Source organism: Brassica napus, chromosome C3, assembly GCF_020379485.1.
Source record: "Brassica napus cultivar Da-Ae chromosome C3, Da-Ae, whole genome shotgun sequence".
Taxonomy (NCBI): Eukaryota; Viridiplantae; Streptophyta; class Magnoliopsida; order Brassicales; family Brassicaceae; genus Brassica; species Brassica napus.
The window spans coordinates 62,226,353-62,239,278 of NC_063446.1; the positions used below are offsets into that span (position 1 = coordinate 62,226,353).

At 35.2% G+C, this 12,926-nt stretch overlaps 1 protein-coding gene and 1 pseudogene across 1 annotated transcript; both read left to right on the forward strand.

Moving 5' to 3' along the window:
* The first annotated feature begins 2,901 nt into the window (after positions 1-2,901).
* Positions 2,902-6,263, forward strand: LOC125583776 (annotated as a pseudogene).
* Positions 6,264-6,481: 218 nt separating this feature from the next.
* Positions 6,482-7,767, forward strand: LOC106401654 (pollen-specific protein-like At4g18596). Its single transcript, XM_013842199.2, has 2 exons — positions 6,482-6,740; positions 7,281-7,767. The coding sequence occupies exons 1-2, from the start codon at positions 6,572-6,574 to the stop codon at positions 7,625-7,627; spliced, it is 516 nt and encodes a 171-aa protein (XP_013697653.1). The 5' UTR covers positions 6,482-6,571; the 3' UTR covers positions 7,628-7,767.
* The last annotated feature ends 5,159 nt before the right edge of the window (positions 7,768-12,926 follow it).

Here is a 12,926-nt window from a genome sequence, read left to right on the forward strand (position 1 = left end):
AGATGGGATATATCTGGCTCATGACCCGTTAGTAGTTGGGATGGCGAGTATTTGTGCTCACTAGATGGCCTGATGCGAATTAGCTCTGCTGCATGTAGTACTGCATGTCCCCAAGCTGATACTGGGAGTTTGGTATTCATTAAGAGTGGCCGGGCAATCAGCTGGATCCGTTTTATAAAGGATTCAGCCAGGCCATTCTGAGTATGGACATGTGCTATAGAATGCTCCACACTTACCCCATGGACATACAATAGTCATTAAATGCTTGGGAAGTGAATTCACTTGCATTGTCTAGACGTATAGTCTTTAATGGAAAATCTGGAAAATATGCTCTCAGTCTTATTATCTGAGCCAGCAATCTTGCAAGTGCTAGATTATGAGTTGATAGGAGACAAACATGTGACCATCTTGTGGATGCGTCAATCAGGACCATAAAATATCTAAATGTCCCACAGGGTGGGTGTATTGGTCCACAAATATCAACTTGTATTCTTTCTAGGAAATTTGTCACTTCCTTATTCACTTTGGTACGTGATGGCTTAGTAATTAGTTTCCCTTGTGAGCATGCTTCACATATGATATTCTTAGGGATAACTCTTTGTTTTCAAATTGTGACCATTTGAATTTGATATGAGTTTTCGCATCATGTTCGAACCGGGGTGTCCCAGTCGATTGTGCCAAAGAGTGAACTCTTCTTTGAATTCTTTATTCAAGACGACATTAGCCTCAACAAGACTGGTCTGGGCATAATAAAGACCAGTCCCACACGCAGGTATAGTCTCAAAGACTTTCTTATTGCCTTGGGTGATTTTATAAATCTGTAGGAATTCTTTACTTCCTTCACCCATTGTTTCGATGTGGAAACCATTCAGTCTTATGTCTTTAAAGCTCAATAGACTTCTGTTTGAGCTAGGTGAGTACAAGGCATCTTCAATCTCAAGATGTGTACCTTTTGGCAATAAGATATTGGCGTGGCCATAGCCTTCAATTAAGCTAGCCGTGCCAGCTATAGTGGTGATGTTAGCTACCTTATGCGTGAGATGTATGAAAAATCGTTTGTCTCTCAAAATGGTGTGGCTGGTGCCACTGTCCACCACGATTGTATCCATTCCACTTTTCATTCTTTTGCGATGAGTTGAACGGTCTGTGAGGAGAGAGAGCTGCTGCTGGTTGCTGACAGAGAGAAAAGGAGGCGACTGGAAGAGCTTTAGGAGTCGCCGGAAAATAGCAAGAGATCGTTTGGTTTCTGATTTATGGGTGGTGGATTTTTGGAAGGGTTTAGAGACAAGGTCGTGCTGATAACGTGTTGTGAATGAAGAGGAGAACTTGTGTGTATTATTAGGTCGACCAACTGGTCTTTATATACATATGGTAATGACGGTCTAAGTACTGGATCAACATGAGATCGTACTTATCCTTAACTAGATAATGACTAGCAATACGTAAGATAAACACAAGAGTAGATATGCGCCAGTATGATCCTGCGGATGGGCTTGGCCCGTCTTGCTACACGGGCTGATAAATGGGTCAATCACTAAATGGTTTATAACAGGTAGAATATAAAACCTACACTTGCCACTCTATAACACCACACAAAACAAACGTGAAACAACATTACATTTCTAAGCAGTTGGAGTTAATTATCTTCACTACTTATCGAAGCAGTTAAAATTCTATTAAGGTAAGTTAATTTATTATTGTTTAATAAATATTTTGTACCATAAAATTTTAAAGCAGAGTAGTTAAAGTTGTTAATCATAAGTATAATAATTTTTCTACACTTTAATTAGTTTTGTATTTAAAAAAAAATACATAAAATATTTTAATAAAGTTATTCTTTTTCTATTGTCTTAAAAATATAATTAATTTTTAGTTTATGAAAAATAATATTTATTATTATGTAATACACCATATGTGTACTTATATTTACCACAATTTTAGATATAGTTGTTAATTTTTCGTTACATTTTTAATATAAATTTATAAATATTATTTGTCCACTGTTGTTTTATTATAAATTTTACATAAAGCATATATAATTAAATTCTACACATAGAATTAAATTTTTGTAGTTACCCATTATTCAATACATATATAAATTATAGTTATGGCAATTTTTATTAAAAAATATGTCTACACAAGTTTATAATATAAAGTACATATATATATATATATATATATATATATATATATATATATATATATATAACTTATGTTTAAACTTAGAATTAAATTTTTATATTTATGTTTAAACATAGAATTACATTATTTCATGTTTGTTTTTATTTAAAATAAGTTTTTATGTTTTGGTAATGATATTCTATATTTTATTATTTTCAGAATAAATATTTTATTATCGAGAATATTTTTATTTATTATTTTAAAAGTAAAAACCAAAAACCAAAAACAAAAAACTAAAAACCAAAATTTAAAATCACCATTCATGTTTTTCAAAAAACTAAAATCTACTGCAAAATCAAAAACCAAAAACCAAAATCTAAAATCTAAAAACCAAAAACTAAAAGCCAAAAACCAAAATCCAAAATCTAGAAACTAGGAAAACAATCATCACCTCAATCAACACTAACAAGAGATTGTTGGAGAACTTTGCAGGAAACTTTCTCCGCAAGCAAACAATGGAAACCCTAGCTTCCGTTATTATACCTCGAAAGAACCACAGTCCTAAAACCCTAACAGCAACGAAAGAGAATAGTATAACCGAAAAGATAAATCCCCAAAATAATCATATGATTAACACAGAGATTAGGGAAGTCGAGTGAAAGATTAGCACCGACGAAAACTACGGTAGCCTATATCTACATCATAATTTTCAAAAAAGAAAAAGAATATCCATACAAATACAAAACACAACGAAGCCCACGGCCCAATCCAATTCAAGCTATGACTGAGTTTCACATGGAGGTAGAGAGCAGCAAGGCTGTGATTGAGTTGCAAGTGGAGGAGGCAGAGACCAATTCTTCTTCACAAGAGTCTCTCCCGGAGCTTCAAGTCATGTATCGATGCAGGAAATGCAGAAGAATAGTCGCTATTGAGGATGACATAGTCCCTCATAAACCAGGGAAAGGCTAAGAATGCTTTGCTTGGAAGAAGAGAAGCGGAAACTATTGGGTTTGTGATATATGTCAATAGTATTTTGTAGATACGTTACTTGTTCGTCACTCCTATCAAAATAGAAAACTATGTTGTATATATACTATTTCCGTAATGTAGTAAGGAAATATACAAGATTTTATGGTATCAGTGCACGTGTTGGATCCACTGACGCTAACAACGATCAAATTTCGCAGTTGATTCAACTCCTCCAGGCACAGCGACCACACACCTCTTCAGAAAAGTTGTCGGGTAAAACATATGACGGGAGACTTGTCTCTGCTGATAAATGTGGTGGACATTTCCTCGTCTCCTGTCAAATTCCCTAACGGGAATAGCTCTCGAGCAACAAAACGTGGTGTTTTACCACTTGGCTCTAACTATTTGCTCGATGATGTTTTGTTTGTACCCGATTTTGATTGTACTCTGATCTCTGTGGCTAAGTTGTTGAAGCAGACAGGCTGTGTAGCCATCTTTACTGACACTTTATGCTTCTTGCAGGATCGTTCGAGGACTTTGATTGGAGCGGGTGAAGAGCGTGAGGGAGTGTACTATTTTACGGGTGTCTTCGCTGCTCGTGCGCACAAGATCTCGAAAGTGGTCAAATCGTCTGGAGTCTTGTGGCATCGTAGATTAGGACACCCATCTGCTAGTGATCAATCCTCTAGTGCTTTGGGAGAGATCAAGAGTTGTGATATTTGTTTTCGTGCTAAACAAACACGAGAGATTTTTAATGATAGTAATAATAAAGCTTTGGATTGCTTTTCTCTTGTTCATGCGGATGTATGGGGTCCATACAGAACTCCCTCTACTTGTGGTGCAATCTATTTTCTGACCTTGGTCGATGATTATTCTAGGACGGTGTGGACTTATCTCATGACGGCTAAGTCTGAAGTCTCAAACTTGATTCGTAACTTTTGTGCCATGTCTGATCGCTAGTTTGGAAACCGGTTAAAGCTTTTAGAAGTGACAATGGGACTGAATTTATGTGTCTCACGTCTTTCTTTCAAGAAAACGGGATCCTGCATCAGGCGTCGTGTGTTGACACTCCCCAACAAAACGGTAGAGTCGAGCGTAAACATCGGCACATTCTCAACGTCGCTCGTGCCTGTTTGTTTAAGAGTAACATGCCAATTAAATTCTGGGGAGAGAGTATTATGACTGTCACACATCTGATCAATCGCACGCCGTCCTCTGTTCTGCAAGGAAAGACTCCATACGAGCTACTCTTTGGATCTCGGCCAAAGTACGAGATGCTTTGTACGTTTGGCTGTTTGTGTTACGCTCATGTTCGATCTCGCGACAAAGACAAGTTTGGAACTTGCAGCAAGAGATGTGTATTTGTAGGCTATCCATATGGGAAGAAGGGTTGGCGTCTATATGATATCGAGACTGGAAAGTTCTTCGTCAGCCGCGATGTCCAGTTTCAGGAAGATGTGTTTCCTTACATGGACATGAAGCACGCCACCCAACAGAAGCAGAAACCTTCTCTGGAGATAGTCGACGCTGACTGGTTTGTACCTGTACAGACTCCTTTTACGCCTACTGTTTTGACTGAGACATTCCCCGACACTCCTTCTGCTGATCCATCACCAATTTCAGCTGAACCGCCATGGTTTCAGCTCCTGACATATCTGCTGATGATGAATACCTTGAATCTACTTCAGATACAGCTCCTGCACAAGAACTTTTGGGTTGTGGACATCGGCCTAAGAAGCCATCAGTTCTGTTGAAAGATTATGTTACTTCTCATGTACACTCCTCATCTTCTCACGCTCTCACACCTGGTTTCTCTCTATCAAATTCCTCGTCTACGGTTTCTGGTAAGAACCTCTATCCCATTGCCGAGTGTTGAACTGACTCTAGTTTTTCAGGAAATTACATCGCTTTCATGGCTGCGGTGCTCGACAGTACGGAACCGAAGCATTTCAAAGATGCTGCTCGTATTAAGGAATGGTGTGAAGCAATGCAGAAAGAGATTGAGGCTCCCGAGGAAAATCATACATGGGATATTACTGATCTACCTCCAGGCAAGCGATCTATAAATTGCAAATGGGTGGACAAATTGAAATGGAACACTGACGGTATACTGGAACGCTACAAGGCTCGATTGGTGGTATGTGGAAATCGGCAAAAAGAGGGTACTGATTTTAATGAGACATTTGCTCCAGTGGCGAAAATAACAACAGTTCGGTATCTACTAAGTATAGCAGCTGCAAAAGATTGGGAGGTTCATCCAATGGATGTCCATAATGCACTTTTGCATGGCAATCTTGAGGAAGAGGTTTATATGAAACTTCCTCCAGGCTTTAAGTCTTCAGATCCAACTAAGGTACGTCGTCTTCGGAAATCGCTTTATGGTTTGAAACATTCACCTCGCTGCTGGTTCGCTAAACTGTCTGCAGCACTTCGCCAGTTCGGGTTCACACAAAGTAAGGAAGATTACTCATTGTTTTCATATTCATACAGAAAGGGAGCAATGATCTTACACATTCTTGTCTATGTGGATGACTTCATTCTCGCTGGAAATAATCTGCGGGTGATTGATCGTTTCAAAACTCATCTCAATGATTGTTTCCATATGAAGGACCTTGGAAATCTGAAGTACTTCTTAGGAATCGAGGTATGTCGTGGTCCTGGTAGGTTTTGTCTTTCACAGTGCAAATATGCGCTTGGGATTCCGAAGCCGGCCTACTAGGATGTAAACCTTCAGCAGTTCCTATCGAGCTAAATCGCAAACCCAATAGAAACTCTGCTGAACGAGTTCAGTGCTCTTCCATCTTTGTCAATGGATGCAAACTAGTGAGATAATCTTTAAAAACATGTTTTTTTTTTATCTCAACAAGAATCTTTATAATTGATCTTAACATGCTGTTTGCATTTTTGCAGTTCATGATGGGTTTGTTGAAGAGAAGCTTCTTTGTCTGGGATGTAACGCCCGGTTAGGTTATTTCAACTGGGCTGGGATGCAATGCAGCTGTGGAGCGTGGGTTAATCCGGCTTTCCAGCTCCATAAAGAGCCGATTAAACTATAGTGAACATGACATTCTCATTTATTAGTTTTTTAGTTATAAATCTAATAAAAGTTCATTAGCTTAATAATTTAAAGTATTTTAAATCCTAAGATAGTGAACATATTATCATTTTTGTTTATTTCTAATTTTAGGGGAAGAACCAAGGGGAGAAAAGACCGGAAGTCCAGTCCAAAGAAACACGCATTTGGAAACTAAAGGCTATAATTAAAAAGAATTAACAAACTCACTTTTATTAAAGAAAAAAATTAGTTAATTTACCAAATAAATGGTTTTTTACAAATTTAGCTAAAAATAACAAATGAGTTTTTAATTGTATAAAACCGAACTTTGTGGCGCTTGTGAATAAGTTGTCCTCTTCTCTAATCTCAACAAAGAAAACGTTTCAAAAGGAGAAGAAAGACAAATCTTGTAACATATTCAATCAAATGGCGACCAAGGCCATCTTCTTCTTTGTCTCCGCCTTGTGCCTGTCGTCTCTAGCCGGCAAGGCTATGGCCGACGCCGATGATTTTGACAGTTTCAAAATTCAGGGATCGGTTTACTGTGACACATGCCGTGTCCAGTTCGTTACCCGTCTCAGCAAATTCCTTGAAGGTATGCACATTACACATGCTTATAGTATTAGTCGAAAATCTAAAAAGTAATAACAATAGCCAAATAGTAAAGCTTAGTGGTAATGTTTCCAACTCATGTATATATTTGCCTATAAATATTATCTAGAAACATATTCACTTCAGTCCACTTTTATTTTTTCCTCTAAAATTATTCTATATTTATAGTAAAAAATAGATGAATGTCATCGTAGATGCATGAGTAAATTTTATTTTTATTTTAAGGAAAAAATAGTAAAATATATTAGATTTAGTTTACAGGTTGCTTTGGGGCAATGTATAAACTCGTTAGTCATGGATACAATTTTCTGCTAAAAAAAATTGATGTTTCTAAGCCGAAGATTTCATTACAAATTTGAGGCTCGAAAAAGTGTTGATAATGTCTTCTTGAAGATTAGCTGGACTTCAGTGTAGATACTCTTTGATAATAATAAAACTATTAATAATTAGTAACAAGAATATGTGTCCTTTTCTTCCTATTCCAATTGTAATTTTTCTTTCGTTTTTGATTTGGTGGGTGAAGGAGCAAAAGTGAAGCTAGAGTGCAGGAGCAGAACAAACGGAACCGTGGCGTTGACAAAGGAAGCCGTGACTGACAAATCAGGCAGCTACACGATGGAAGTGACCGGTGACCACGAGGAAGAAGTCTGCGAGCTCGTTCTCCTCCAATCACCTGACAGTGCTTGCAGTGACGTCAGCCAAGATGCTTACTTACGCAACGCCGCTAAGGTTAGCCTGACGGCAAATGACGGTATCGTCTCTCATGAGACACGTATCGTTAACCCTCTCGGTTTCATGGTTAAGACGCCGTCAGCTGAATGTCCCGCCGCTTTTAAGGAGCTCGGGATCGTTCCTGACGTCACCTTCTAAATATGATGACAACCTCTATCTCATAAATCGTTATTATAACTGCCATCATCTATTGTTTGTTTTCTTATATATAAAAGTGTAATTTGATAAAATACAAAAAAACGAGGTAATTCAAATAATTTATTATAATTTTTCGAGCAGATTAAATCAACGTCATTATATACAGAAATGATGCAGATCTTGTCTCTTTTAGAATTCATGTAGATTTGCTCATTCCAGGGCTGGAAGAATGTTATACATTGCGTTAAGCTAATAAACGTACAAAATAAATTCAATTTTCATAATAAATTCAATTTTCATAAGATAATGGAGGCAATCAACTGTTACAATAAATTCAAAACACTGAAATACAGTTTTGTTTAACATTTTTCCTACAAAACTATTAAATAAATTTGTATAGTCAAACACCATTCATATTTGTGTCAGTTGATAACAAAACCAGTCCATATAATCTCCCATATGGCATGTTAGACTGCCAATATTTTTTAACAGTTTCAGTTTCATAAAACTTCAGAAAATTTTATTTTTTAAAAAATGAAGTATTTCAATAGGCATACCCTTGGTTAAAGATATTTCAAGATTTCAAACTTGATGTTCTCAAGGTAATATAACTAAAATGTCTAAAAATATTATTTTAACTATAAAACTATCCGTTTTACTTATCATACGCTAATAAGAAAATAAACTAAAAATGCTCTTCCTAATCAACGGTTTTGATGACTTGTTTTCTGGATCGGCCATGCCTCTTTCGTTAGTTGTTATAAATTTTGTCCTTTTACGAGGAATGATTAGATTATATTTGTCTTAGAGCTCATGTAGATTTCGTCCTTTGTAGAGTTGTTGTAGATTTCATTCCTCCTTGACTTTGAGTTTGTATAGATTATGCCTCTCTAAGAGCTTTTGCAGATTCCTCTTTTGTAGGGTTGTGGTAGATTGTTTCTCTCCTTGAGTTGATACGAGATTAGATGTCTCTTAGAGCAATTCCATTTGAGATTTTTCAACATAAATGTTCCAAATTCAAAAAAAAAAACTATTAGAATGAGTATTTCAATTGTTAAGAAATCCATTTTATTAAATAATATTTTTAGTTGTTAGATATTTATGCTCGCAATCTTTCAATAGAATTGTTGTTAGAGCTTCTGATACACTAAAAATGAATATTTGCTATTGTCAAGTTAATAGTGTTGTTGTAGTATATTTAGATTCAATTTCAGAGGACCAGTTTATACTTTATCCTATTAGTTCAATAATAATCTAAAATAATAACGAGGTTTAAAGGTTGATTGAAAGCGTAGAATGCAAGTAACAAGCAAATAGAGGGTTTAACAAAATGATAAGCGAGCTAGCCTAAAGAGATTAACAGATTAACGAGGGAGCGAGCCGAACAGTCTATTCAAGTTCCTTAAGATCGAGTCCAGAACTCAGGTAACTAGGTAGATCAGCCAACTCTCGTGGTATTGTTCTTTTTATTGATCGATCTCAGCTCCTAAACTCTCGTTTGGGCTGAGATGCGATGATAAGCCTTAGGAGCTGACCCGATGGGTTTAAAAAGCAGCCTAATATCTACTTTTGCTGATTAGGGATGTTATGCTCATGCAAAACGTGTCAAGTAATCTAAATCACGGTTAATGATTAGATCTACTTAAGTTCATGCATCAAGTGATCAATTTAATGCAATCAATACGACCGGTAATGAATGAAGACAATTGATGATACTTATTTGTGTTCAGCTCGCGATCTAGCAACCCTAACACCTTAGGCTAACAAGATCGACTACTCAGTCATGACACAAGTAAACACATATGATAATTCTGAATAATACATGATGCGATTGAATAGAAATAAAATATGGTTTAGGATAATCTTCTCCAGGGTGAGAAAGATGGAACCGTCTCCCTTACAAAGCAATTCCAAAAGTAACTTGTCTTACAAAAACTAGCGTAAGAAATAAAAAATAAGGATATAGGCGCTTTTATATGGAGGCGCCATTAAGTTAGAGAAGAGGGACGACTAGGGAAAACTTTCGGAATAACTTGGATGTTTCCTTAAATGTCGGAAACAATCGCTCGGACTGTTCCTTAAGGGGAACAATCGCCAAACTGCCCCGCTTGGCTGTTCCCCGAGAAATCTTCTAAATATGGCATCTTTTCTTCATGCACCCTTCTTCGACTCTGCAACCTATTCCAGACCTGAAAAAAACTCAAAAATGACTGAACAGACTAGATAAAAGATTTGAAAACCATTGAAAACGTATTTACTATGATGTAAAAAACATCATATATCAGCTTCCGTAGGTTCTACCATTCATAGGATTATTATTGATTTTGTCCGTCCTGGATTGATTTTATTCCCTGTTCTAAAAATCGGCCGTCTGGACGCTACCCGTCACTCTTCCGCCCCGATTTATGCCAAATCGGTTTAAAAAATCGGATATACGATTTTCTCCATCTAGACCGCCTAAATGACCGTCTAGCCGCCTAATCTATTTTTTATTTTTTATTTTTATTTTATTTTTCTATAATATTTTTATTTATTTATTTGATCTAAAATTTTGTAAATATCATTTACATTCATAATTTTGATGAAAATTACACTATATTAAATTTATATATTCTATTTGTGTGTTTTATACAGTCTTAAACATAAAGATGTATTAATATTATACATAATTAAAGATTAACATGTTTTATAACATAGTAAACAATCTAAAAATTCCGTCTTTCATAATTTCTAATTAATCCCCGATTTTCTCTTTAGGCGCTAGGCCCAACCCGACCGTCCAACTAGCGCCTAGCGCGTTCCATTATATTTAGATAAATCCGTCCTTTGTAGGGTTATTGTAGATTTCGTCTTTCATTATGTGATATAGATTATGGGTTTCTATAATAATGATGATATTATACATAACATCAGCTGTTACTTGAAAGCTCTCGGAAATCGCAATATATTCTCTATTTTCCCGTTGTTTCTTTTCTTCTTCTTTCTCCTATCTAGGGTTTTGTGCTTTCTTTATTTATAGAATTAGAGGGGTCGCTACAGTTGCCTAATTCATATGCGTATAGGAACCGATTCTCTAAACCATAATTCTTGTTAGAAATATTTCCTTTTTAAAATAACTGTATTGTCTTCTGCATTCTTCACTGATCTTCTACCCTGACTGCAATTTGTTAATCTTCTGCGTTTACGGCAGTTCAACAATTTTTACGCTTACTGCAAATTTCATCGTAACCCTATTCCTGTGAACTTTATATTTATATTAGGTTAGCCGGAGTGAATAAATTATTTCCTACACCGAAAATCAAATTACGTCTTTCCAAAACTTTACTGTGTTCTTTTAAATTTGAATGTTGAACTGCCCTCGATAACACTAATGTTCGAGGCATTATCACACGATCTTAAAAAAAAATTAAGCAAACAATCGTTTCAACCATAACATATTGGCCAAGAAAACGTACATCATCATCATCATCTCGAGTTCAATACTTCCAAAACACACCCGGACTTCCTACTCCAGTTTTTTTCTTTTAAACGATCAAAACTTCTTATTATTTATGTACTAACAAAATAACTAAAAGTTCCTTTAATTAACTTAAAGATGAGTAGTTAGACACTACTTGCAACATCATTTTCGAATTTTTTTGTCATTAGCTCAACTGCAAAACATTCTAGCCATTGCGTTAGAAGTCTTCGGTGTTAGAAGTCTTCGGTTCGAGTGACCATTAAGACAAATTAATATTACATGCTGATCTGAATTTTCCAAATCGCTTTTTCGATCCCGCCGTATCCCTCCTGAGATGTGTATTGACTACTTAAAACATTGAAACCTGATCTGGGGGAATTTTTGATCAAATTTGTTCTCATGTTTTTAAATTTAATATACCGTCTAACAACAAATAAACAAAAATTATAATTGCATAATAATATGATAAAAATGATACCAGGTTAAAAACATATGGACCCAAGTCCCACGTGAATATTTTTATTTTTGTCTTTTATTTTCTTTTTTTTATCGAGTGGATTGATTTCTGTTGATGTTGCGTGCAAAAGTATATCGAATATATATTGCCCCCACACAAGATCTCCTCTTACAAAATCTTGTCCAACAATGCTTTTTAGGGTTTTCTCGTCGGATTCTTGTTCGCCGTTCACCGGAATCTGATTTTCACCGGCTGCCAGTTCTTAGTCCCCGACAATGGGTACTAAATGTGTGTATCAAATACTATGCTTGCCTTTAATTATTATGTCTACTCTTTTATTTGATTATTTTCATGCTTTTTATGTATTTCTGTTTTCCAAATTATTCAATGACCTTACTCCATTGTTTTATGCTAACACACTATCGTAGTGTTTTTCAATTAAAGCGTTTATTATACCTAATTAGCATCCAAATTGGTAATTTGCACATGATTTAATGTATGTGTACATTATTCTACTTTTTTACTTTGAATTTCTAAAAATGTTTTTTTTTTATATTATTTTTCCTCTTACACATTCTTACACTCTCTTTCCTCTTACATATTCTTACACTATTTTTCCTCATATATTTTCACACTCTATTTCCTTTTACACTCATATTTTCTTTCATCTTTCATATTTCTTCTCACGATTTTTTTTTATTTTCACTCTTATTTTTTTTCTTTCTTCCAACCGAATGTGTAAAACAAAAAAAAATGTAAAATTTGAACATAAATATTATCGTGTAACTAAATAAATAACAGTAAACATAAATGTTATCAAAATATGTAGTAGCTAACAAACAATATATCATCTAACAAAACATGTATCCGTTACTTACAGTTATTTTCTAACAAACTTATGAACCGGATGGGAGTCCAAAGATAAGCACGGATTTCTTCGGCACCGAAAATATTAACATAGACCAGACGAAGACCTAGGACAATCTTTTACCTACAAAGATAACAAATAAAAAAGAATCAAATACTACACAGATAACAAATCATCTTCGAGATAAAAAATATTATCAGCCTATTTTCCAGCTACCAAATCAAGTTTAAAAAATAATGTACAAGCCGACAAACAATTTATAAAATCATTAATGAGCTATACAAACAATGCATCAATTAACAACAAGTTTTTGGTAACATCATACAACAATTTATCAACTTTCGATATCAAACTATGTATCAGCTAACAAAACATGTACCAAACAACAAATTATTTATCAGATAATAAACTATGTATCAAACCATTTATAAGATAACAAAACATGTATCAAACCATTTATAAGATACACAACCATATATCAATTAGCGACAAGTCTTTTGTAAGATCATACGAA

Coding starts and splice junctions, on each gene's coding strand:
- LOC106401654 (XM_013842199.2), top strand. CDS start 6,572: ATGGCGACCAAGGCCATCTTCTTCTTTGTCTCCGCCTTGTGCCTGTCG. Junction 6,741..7,280: donor TCTCAGCAAATTCCTTGAAG/GTATGCACATTA, acceptor TGGTGGGTGAAG/GAGCAAAAGTGAAGCTAGAG.